At 31.8% G+C, this 10,678-nt stretch overlaps 3 protein-coding genes across 3 annotated transcripts; 1 reads left to right on the top strand and 2 right to left on the bottom strand.

Annotated features, from left to right (window-relative positions):
- Positions 1–289: 289 nt before the first annotated feature.
- LOC116771298 (uncharacterized) lies at positions 290–2,057 on the bottom strand. Its single transcript, XM_032663118.2, has 3 exons — positions 1,844–2,057; positions 1,328–1,469; positions 290–1,006 (listed from the first exon to the last, which is right to left on the bottom strand). The coding sequence occupies exons 1-3, from the start codon at positions 1,935–1,937 to the stop codon at positions 892–894; spliced, it is 351 nt and encodes a 116-aa protein (XP_032519009.1). The 5' UTR covers positions 1,938–2,057; the 3' UTR covers positions 290–891.
- Positions 586–3,494, top strand: LOC116771459 (serine protease inhibitor swm-1). Its single transcript, XM_061523383.1, has 4 exons — positions 586–709; positions 2,296–2,460; positions 2,832–3,017; positions 3,240–3,494. Exons 1-4 carry the CDS (start codon positions 640–642, stop codon positions 3,485–3,487), a joined length of 669 nt encoding a protein of 222 aa, XP_061379367.1. The 5' UTR covers positions 586–639; the 3' UTR covers positions 3,488–3,494.
- A 328-nt stretch (positions 3,495–3,822) lies between these two features.
- LOC116771460 (uncharacterized) lies at positions 3,823–8,305 on the bottom strand. The gene is made up of 4 exons (XM_032663304.2): positions 8,182–8,305; positions 5,926–6,014; positions 4,313–4,498; positions 3,823–3,977 (listed from the first exon to the last, which is right to left on the bottom strand). Exons 1-4 carry the CDS (start codon positions 8,279–8,281, stop codon positions 3,876–3,878), a joined length of 477 nt encoding a protein of 158 aa, XP_032519195.2. The 5' UTR covers positions 8,282–8,305; the 3' UTR covers positions 3,823–3,875.
- Positions 8,306–10,678: the final 2,373 nt, after the last annotated feature.

Genomic DNA, 10,678 nt, shown 5'->3' with positions numbered 1-10,678 from the left:
TACCTTTATTAAGCTATTTCATAGATTTGTGAGTAGTCTTAATTCTATTTTGATTCAAAATTCATAAGATACAATATTTGTATTACATAGAGACCGCTACGAAGCAGTTGCAACTACTTGCCGTGTCCGAATCAGCTTTCATAATAACCTGTAATGTTAATCGAAGGATAAAGTTCCATCAAAACCTGTACAGTAGTTTTATGCTAGAGTATATTCCCAATCTTTGTATTAAAAATAACTTTAATTCCTTTAATTTTTTGCGTTTTATTTAAATTATCTTTTCCGCTAAAATGTTTTTTACGACTCGTAGTTTCTTAGCCTTGACTAAAAATTTATTCAATCAAAATTTTTTTATAAATGATCTTTTGTGTAAAATGTCACAGATTACCTGTTAATCATAAGAAAAAGAATTACCGGATGTTATTTAATTCGATTTATTGTTATTAGACAATATGATTTCCTCCCTGTTTTTGGTTATAGGAGACGTTCTTTTTGTTCCGACGCAACGGTTCGTTACTGCCAAGGATTTCGCGATTTTTTCATCATTCTTTACAACTATTCAAGTGCATCACGAAACCCGGTTCATTTGACATCACGCCTTTAATTCGATAACTTGTTTTTCATTAAAAATTTAGTAAAATGTTGAAATTCTTTGCATTACATGTTGCTTTGTGCGTATCTGTGTGTGCGGGCATTTATATAGCTAAGGGTGAGTAACTTTGACATATGAATATTACTATCGTTTTCTATATTATTGCGATGAATCTTTTATTCAACAGGATTCTATATTCACGTTTTTTTTCTCAATATATTTATATGCAAACTGAACGGTCAAATATAAAGTAATGCTTCATATTTTCTGAAATATTTTTATGCCAAAAAATTAAACTATTAAAAGTCGAAGGTTTTATTAGGTATCTTTCTCATGGTGGCCAAAAGTTCTTGATCTCGACAAGTCAATTCAGTGATACATTTTCCTTCGGGATAGGATCGGACGAAACCTTTGCTAAAAATATCATATAAAGAATCATTTAAGACAAACATCTTCCATTAAAACCTAGTCAATGACGTATTATTATTTATGGACAAAAAATAAGGTATGAAAAATCCTTCTTGTTTCATTTGTTTTTATAACAGCGGATTCGTAAGATAAATGAATTACTTAAGTTATTAAATTCTTTTGACATACGCAGGCGTAAAGACATAGTAATTAATAACTACGAAGTTAACAGACCGTTTTTCCATTGGTTGTTTGAGCAGGGACTCATTAACTCTTATTATTTACCTATGTGTGTGTATGAGTCTACTAAATAAAAAACTAGCACACTTGCAAAAACATCCAGATCTACAGTGTGTGAGTCTCTTAGGTGTGGTCTTCACTCGTTTGTTCAGCTCGGGCGTCTCCCAGCAGGTGTACTCCTCGTAGAAGGAACACGATTTGTGGACCTCATCTTGGGGACATTCTTTCTCTGTGCAAAAAACGAAAACTGTTATTAGGAAATATAAAGAAGTCTTTCAAGTATCGACCAGGATTTTCTTTAATTTTCATATGTCAAAACTGTATCAGACACTCTCGCCGTTATATTTACATTTGTTGATAAATAGTACATTTTTCCCATTCCGATATCACAACGGCGATTTTTTTCCGAGTCTTATAATAGAAAACAAACTTAGGAACGAGGTCGCCCGATTTTTTGTTAGACGAACGTAAAAACATTAATTTTGTTCAAGACCACTGACCGTACACTCTAATAAAAAAGTCCAAGTATTTACGACAATAATAATAAAAAGATATTATTATTTTATCTCAATGTTATCGAATATATTAAACCAAATTACTCACTTAACATCAAACAGTCGTATAAACTCATCAGCACACACACGTGAACGTAAACAGAAATTGCTTTCATATCACATCTTACAAAACAAACATACATTTGTAATTCAATCGTTGATTAAAATTTAAGCATGAAATTAATATGACTCCAAACATGCCAATCATGACGACGGCGTTTTATAAAGCGGCCGTTAATGACAATCAATAATTGGCATTTTATTGACGTATTTTTTTTTTATTAATTTGTATGAATACTTTCAAAATTGCCAGTGAATTTTATTGTCTATATCGGAATTTTATTGAACTGAAATATGTTGTTTGTTTTGTATTCTTCTTCTATTCATCAATATTCCCACCATGCAAAACCGATTATTCGTCTAAAAAAATATAATAATTTGAGATATACATTTGGATCACAGCAAATAATATACAATTAAAGAATATGTGTTTTTGTTTAGAAAACTGTCCCAACAATGAGGAGTACCTTCTCTGCGGGTCGGCGTGCCCTGCGAACTGCTCGGATACCAGCCCTCAGTGTAATGACGACTGTGTGGAGGGATGCTTCTGTTTATCAGGATACTTGAGAGATGGGAATGGAACCTGCGTCAGTAGTGATGGTTGTGGTGAGTCGTTGGAAACATACACGTTGTTAAGGGATCAACTATGTGGGGTTTTTCAACACAGAAAAAAAAAGAAACATTTCAATTAAAAACCATAAGATAAAAGAAACAAGTAGATTTAATCTACAAGCAGTATATAATGTTGGTTGTACCAATAAGAAAATAAGAATCACTCGGCTCTTCAAAAACAACTTTCCAATTTTTTTCTCTCATAGTATGAAAAAGAATTTACAAAAAATACCTTATTTTGGACACAAATAAATAAAAAGTGGTTAAAACATAAATATAGCTATTAAGATGATTTGGAAGATGCTCTTACTTTTCAAGAAAATGTTACCAATTGTATTGAACTGAATGAAATCTGAATCTTCCAGTAACAAATATAACGTGCGGCGAGAATGAGGAATTCCTTCCTTGCGGAACAGCCTGTGCAGCGTCTTGCTCCGTACCAGAACCCGAGATATGCGGCCTGACGTGCAGTATGGGCTGCTTCTGTCGGGAGGGATACTACCGGGATGAGACTAGCCAAAAATGTGTAACTTTGGATAAATGTCCTCCCCGTAAGTATAATTCAAATTCTTAGAGGGTGTTCCAAGATCAATTTTATCTTAAGTAAAAAATGTAATTTTAGTATTTCTTATGGCTTTTAGAATTTTCTGATAATGAAATGAGATTAGGTAATTCATGATCTCAAAATTTGCTTGAACAAAGTCAGATGAATACGTTTACTCCGGTCGAGACCTAAATCCTATAAAATTTACTTTATTTCGAATTATTTACAGAAAACTGCTTCAACCAGAATGAGGCTTACGATCTTTGTAACGCTAAATGTGAGCCGACTTGCTCCGAACCGGCGCCTATTTGTACTAAAATTTGCAGCGCTGGCTGCATTTGCGCCCCGGGGTACCTGAGAGGTCCCAATGGAGACTGTGTTAGTGTCAATAATTGCCCCAGTAATGGTACTAGTACAGGGGCTTTAGCAAAGTATCTGAACACCATTAACAAGATTCTACATCTGTCTTACGCATAAATACAAAGTAATGAAGTTATTCTGCGTAGACATTCCTTTTAGATGAGTTTAAGTAAGATACCTGTAGCAATGTTAACGAAATAGCTAGAAAAATATTTAAAGTAGTAGTAGTAAATATAATAATAATACTCTTTACTATACCACCTCAAAATATGCACTTAAAACATGGCCTCAAAAATATGGTTCATAGTTAAAAGAATATTTTCGCCTGACCAACCAAAAACAAACAAGAAAATTTTAACTTTAAGAAGCAGAACTTAACGCAGCTGATTCATGATACATGTATATATTTTTTATTGTATCCATATATTATATGTATATACTTAATATCGAGCAATAGATACATAAGTAGGAGAATAAAATCCTGATGTCATTATTCGTATGTGATTTATTTATAACCTAATGCTAATAAGATAAGTATTACAATGGAATAAAACTGGCATTGAGATCGCCAGCTGTTGTTTCTTGGGAGGGTTATTATATTCATTACCTGAAATATAAATATTCAATTATTTTTTGTTCATTTGTACGGAATTCAGTTTGTTAACAAGCTACTAGATACATCTATGGAATTGTATTGTAACTTTTTGAAGAGAAAGCTGCTCTACCTTAACTTGGTGGAACATGTTTTGAAAATGGTAACATAGATGGCGCTTTAATGAATTTTAAGAAAAATATACTTTCAGTTTGCATAGAAACTTATAAATTATCTTTCATAGAAAATGTTGAGATATTTTTCCTACCATTGAGTTACATACATATAATTTCTTGGTTGTATATCAGTTCTATTGAACGACCTAATCATAAATTAAAAATATTGATCACCTTTTTGTACTCATCCTCCTTGATGCCATACACTATGTAGGAGAAAGACAGGAATTCAGTGTTGTTGGATACAAGTTGGAACACCAAACTCTTGGAGCCGGTGTCTCCCCGCACCAGACTGAACACCACATCGCCATCCGCGTCTGTTGTTGTTGATACTTCCATATAGGAAATCACGTAATTCTTCTGTAAATATAAGTATATGTGATCAAATATCATTAAGTCAATATGAGTGCAAATTTATTTTATCAGGTAACATTATACACACACTATTTCTACTTAAAAAAACTTTGGTTTAAGGGTTTACTACCAGATTTTTTATGGTTAATTTTAACCTTTTTCTATAGTTTCCGCATAAGTATTATAAAGCTCAATTGTCCACAAGCACCTGACGTCGATCTTTAAGAGTCACTAACTACGGTTATCTTTAAATGACGAGTTGGAGGATAGCTTGAAAATTTATAAAGTAGGTGTGATGTTAGTGTAATGAGATTAACATATATCTGTAGATGTTTTGAAGTTATCAGTTTACCTCAACTAATACAGTCGGATTAATGTTTATATTTAAATATAGAGATATAATGAATGTGTCTGTTTAAATTAAAAATACATCTCAACGCTTTCAGACTTTAGATCAAAATATATAAAAATAAACACACAGTCACTTATAATTTGTTCTCCTAAACTATAAAATGGTCTTAAACGATCATATGAATAATATGTGAAAAGAAAACAAACAAACTCTCCGCATTTAGTTTGGCGATCCAAGCTACGTACGTACGTTACATATTAAGGTGAGGTATGTTGCTGTTGTTATTTTCTAATCAAACTTCACATTAGTAAATGAAAGTATATTTTTTATTTATGCTATGGTTTTTTCACACTTGAATTGTGGAATATTTTGCTAACGTCAACATTTTCCTTTAATACAAGATATTGTTAAAAGACATCACAAACGTGATGATACAGGGTGCAGTAAGATTGTCACTTGCGATCAAAATAAACATACGTTACCAGGAAACTCAAGTTTTCCTCTTTACTTAATATACTAGGATGCTGTATAAAGTATTCTATTCAAGTTACTTTCTATTTGTTTTTTTTTTTACTTTAAAATATTTTACTACGAAATTTCGTGAGTTCAGTACTCGAATACCGAAAGTATTTAGGTTCAGAATAGGCAAATAAGATGTTATTCCTGTACCAAAAAAACTTTCGTTAACTATAAACTTGTACTAAGAGTGAGTATCACGGTAATAATGTTATAGAAATTAATTTTAAACTTGTTTTATAATAATAAAAGGAAGACTTACTTTAAGCAACAAGTAAAAGTTAGTTAAAAGAGACCTTAAATCAGAAGTTTTCTGCTTAGAGTAACTGAATTTATTATATTTAACCGTCGATTTTATTATTCTGTAAGATAAACTACATACAAAGAAGAAAGATTAAATGGCGTCAATTCCTTCTTATCCTACAAAGGTCTACTGCTATAATATTAGAAGGTCTACTTCATAGCTTTGAAGAATATCTTGAGTAAACGTCTCCTATGGCACAGTTTATTTGGAGGTATGCAGAAATATTAGAGACTTATTTTCTTCCTTATAGTATGTACTCACCTTAGCGGATGCAGTGACTGTTACGTAGAATGGGTCGAAGTTATTTCTGTGTTTGTATCTGTCAGAGCCTCCGGTCATCGGTAGAGAACCTAAGCCGTGGAAAATTATACAATAATAGTGATTGCTATAATTATTTATATAAATTTTCGGTGAATATTTTCAATTCATTATTTTTAAAGAGTGTAGAAACTAAATATTTGAAAATAAAAATATGTTGATTCTATATATATATATATATATATAAATATTAATTCAAACTGACCACCTCTAAAAAAAAGGAATTAAAAAAAAACGGGATGAAATATTTGTAGCTAATAAATATGGAAAAATTACTAACAATTTTTATAAAATTTAGCGTTTATGCTTTCAAAAATAGTTTACATATACATATGTATTTACGCCCTAAAGGTATAAAATATCGATTGACATTTTCCATGACATTTATTATCAGACCTCCTAAATATAAATAACAGCACAAGTACTCCCCGGTTCATTGCACTAAGTTTTCAGGTGTAGTAAATAAGGGAAATGTATTTTGTTTGGTTAATACATATATTTTATAATGAATGAAACTTTTATTATTTCCAAAAACTGAATAATAAAAAACGATCCAAACGAGCACAACGTTAATCACATTTGCTGTGTAATAATCGGTACTACAAAAAAATCACTCTAATAATTTTTTTAGCACTGTTTGTAGTTTTCAATCAAGTTTTTACCGACGATTTCTCTAAAGGTTTTATAAATGTAAATTGAAGAGGCTATACAATTTTGTGGCCGCACACTTAAGTAGTATGGTTACAGCCGAGTAGAAAATATCTTATACAACAGAGGCTATATAAGAGACACAAATATATACATTTTCGTTTAAATTAACCCTCAACTTGTCTGTTCTGAAAATGTGAGGAACATCGTAACTAAACACAGCAATTGCACTGAAGTATTGAGATATATCGAAATACTAACTTACGGTGAAATAACATTGGTTCATAAAGGAAACATTGAAGTATTAGCCAAGAGTTCGCTTGATATGGAGAACAATAGAAATTAATGACTGCAGTGACAGTACTGCTAGCAGAAGAGAATAGCCACACGTTAACATTACTCTGCATTTATTCCTACTATCATCTATATCTTCATCCTTAATTTTTTTCTTTTTAATAATCCTATCTATTCTTTCTTTCTTTCTTTAAATATTTGTATACTTCCATAGTCGTCTTACATATTATGCTACTTATTGAGTGGAGGTATTTGTATTTTATTCCGTCCAAACTTTAATACAAACGTCAGCTGAACTGCCAGGACCTTGTCACAAGCTTTTTTGGGTTTTATTTCACCGCTGGGTCATATGTGGTCACAGTTTGTGGGCCTTCTCTCAGTGTTTCAGATAGTCAAACCCCCATCCTCCATGTTCTCTTTTATAACTCCAATACATTCTTCCCACGTGACTGCGATTGATCTTTTTGACTACTATTACATCCTGTTTTCGGAGCATGCATTAACATTTAAATCTGGAAATCTCTATACAATAAGAAGTCTTTTTCGGTAATTGTATATTTCAGACTCCAAAAAAAGGAATCAATGATTTCAATGAGATTATTAGTAAAAAAAAAACTGTTTTAAGTATTTTATACAACATATAAATATATTTATTGTAAACGGTGAAATAAAAATTCTGCAGGAAATACTGGAATGCTATTTACAGAAGAATGCTATCACACGAGATAAATCTTTATCGCGAAGAACCGTGACGATTGAAAATGTATCCTTGACATATATGTATGTAATGTAAATATATTTATACCTTTATTTATGTCCATGGTCTCATCGCGTATTTTTCTTTCTTTTCAAAGGAGTAATCAATTTTTATTACATTTTTCTACGGCAATTATTGGAGCCATAGGAATGCTCCATCAGAAAAATTATGTTTTTCAATATTTTCTTTCGCCAACACAATAGCGTAATAAGCAGACAATCAATCATTACAGCTTTTCAGGTTAATTATATAGTAACGTGCGAACGAACTGACATCCAGATAATAATTGGTTAGTGGCATAATCAATATGTATTACACACAGGGAATTGATAGATCTGGTGCCGCCGATAAATACATAATGGTAAAAAAATTGGCTGAATTTGGTTTTAGAGAGAAAAAACTTATAATTTTGTATTTTGGCGTGTAGTTAACACTGTTATATTAAAGACTAGATACCTTAACTAGCAATAAACTGTGCTTAAAATTTAATTGATACATACGCTCATATTCAATGCCCACTTTAAAGTGCTTCCTGTCGAACGTCTGCGGCGAGGCAGATATTAGCACTGTTAACGATAATAAAAATGCAATTTTATACATTTTGTGACTATTGTCCAAAAGACAAACATATACTAATATTGACCTACCGCTTGATCTTATCACTGATCCACATCGAGATATGGATGTTGGGTGAGATACTCCACACTCTCGGCGATAAAAAACACAAAATCATTTTTTTTTGGTTTTATCCTGTTTTGAATTTTTGGTATTTTAAGAAGAATATTGGTTAATCAAGCTATGTATTTTATTGTATAAACATTTGAATCTTTAACAAAAACCATTAACTCGCATAATATTATAATGGAACAGATGTGTCCTATGCATAAATCTTCTGGTAATTGGTCGTCGTTGTCGGCAGCCCGTGAATGTGTTTCAGCTCTTAGTGAGTGCCAATTACGATTAAATGAGGAAGGATGTTAGGGATGGGGTTTATTAGGACGAGACTTCCTCCCTTAGGGCATCACATCACAAATAGATTTATATGTTCTGTATTTGATGGTGATCTTATTATTACTGGGCAGTTAGCAGTAACGACACCTCATTCACACAAGTCCATTGGATTCAACTAAGACTTACAGATTTCGTGTCATCAGTGCATAACTACTTACAAGTTCGACTAGGTTTTCGCAAATTTAGTATTACATATTTGATATTATTAAGCATTTTGGTAACTTTAAAACAAAAACGATGACAGTTATATGAGATGAAAGTTTCTTCTGTCAGTTAGTCTTAATTTTTCTCCCGTATTATGTGGGATAGATCAGGAATAAGAATCTCTTGCCTTTAGGTTTTTCAGGATATATAATTTTCATGAAGGCGTTACGTGTCAGATATTAACCAGTTATTTACTTAAATGAAACTAGGATAGTTTTTATTTCAACAGCTTTCTGAATAAATTTTCATTTATCTCTTCACTGCGAGAAAACGGATGCATGCACAGAGTGTAGATTGTAGATGTTTAGAATTCCAATGAATCAAGAGCCGCTGAATGTTTTGCCGTTTCACTTTAGTGGTAGGCTTTATGCTAATTATAAATCCTTAATCATTAAAAACGAATAAACAATGATACGGGAAACAAGACCAGGTGACTCATAAACACCTGAGTAGATAGGAAAGGTTCAAAGGTAGGGTAATGGCAACCAATTGTTCTCCTTGTCATCGGACGAAGTTCAGCTGAAAAAAATCACTTTACATAGAGTGTTTGTTCGCAATAAGATTTTAATAGTCACGTAGAATAATATATAATTAATATAATATCACATATAAACGAGTGTGTATTCAATTTTAAGCAAACATACGAGTAAAGCAGCGCTGATAACTTCGTTTATCTCTTCGCAATCTATGATGACACATGGACATAAAATCTTTTAAAATTTTTGTTTCTGTGTTTTATATAAATTTTTACAATAGTTGTTACAATTTGCGTGATTAACTTTCTTAACATTTCTCATAAATTTTACGTATTGACGTTGTGGTTTTTGGATATGAGATATTTTTGTACAAAATTTTGCTCAAATATTATTAATTTCTATAACAATGAAAGTGGGTTCGTTCCTGAAATAATTTAAGAATCCGTTTACGATTCCTGTTTGTCGAGGATCATTTCAGCGTTAATCGATGGTAACGATATTTTATTAGTTGGGGTTTGTATGAAAACGTATTGGGAGCTTAATATTTTATATAGTGTCTAGAAGTCTAGGTTTGTGAAAAGTACTGAGAATTTTTTATTTGATACAATTATTCGAAACTTGTCTCTATACGTGAAGACTTAAAGTTTAAATTTCTAGATAACTTGTATAAATAAACAAAAGACTTTCGCATGTCCGCGTGTGTATGTTACATGACAGTATTTTTGAAATATCTATTACATATAATAAAATCGTTCACGGGGTCAATTCTGTAAATTGAAAATAAAAAATAAATCTCTATAGGGGTGTTCTTAGAAGAAACAGATGTCAAAAATATCATTTTTGAAATTTTTGTCTGTTTGTCTGTCTGTTGTACACTTATAGCTTAAAAACTACTAGACGGATTTCAATAAAATGTTATGTGGGGGTTATTGATCACCTGATGCAACATTAAGGGTACCATTTACCGCGGGAAAATGCCGCGTTCCCATGGGAATATTTTTAAACTACTTTGAACCAAAATTATGTAAAGTTACTTGCATTGAACACTTAATGGGTTTAATAATGACATGTTCTATTTAATTAATGTACTGATTTCCGAGGGACAAACCATGGTTTGTGTCGGTGTAGATCTACATACGCCCTGTTTTTCTTATGGACAGTTATATGTAGCTTTATCTCGAGTGAGTAATGCAAGAAGCCTGTTTATACTCACTGAAACTGCTAATACGACTTCTAACATTGTTTATGAAAAAATTTTGTAGTAAGGTACTTTTTCTACGCGAACTAAGTCGCGGACACAGCTAGT

This window comes from Danaus plexippus, chromosome 17, assembly GCF_018135715.1.
Source record: "Danaus plexippus chromosome 17, MEX_DaPlex, whole genome shotgun sequence".
Classification (NCBI taxonomy): domain Eukaryota; kingdom Metazoa; phylum Arthropoda; class Insecta; order Lepidoptera; family Nymphalidae; genus Danaus; species Danaus plexippus.
This window is presented reverse-complemented; position numbering and strand designations above follow the sequence as displayed.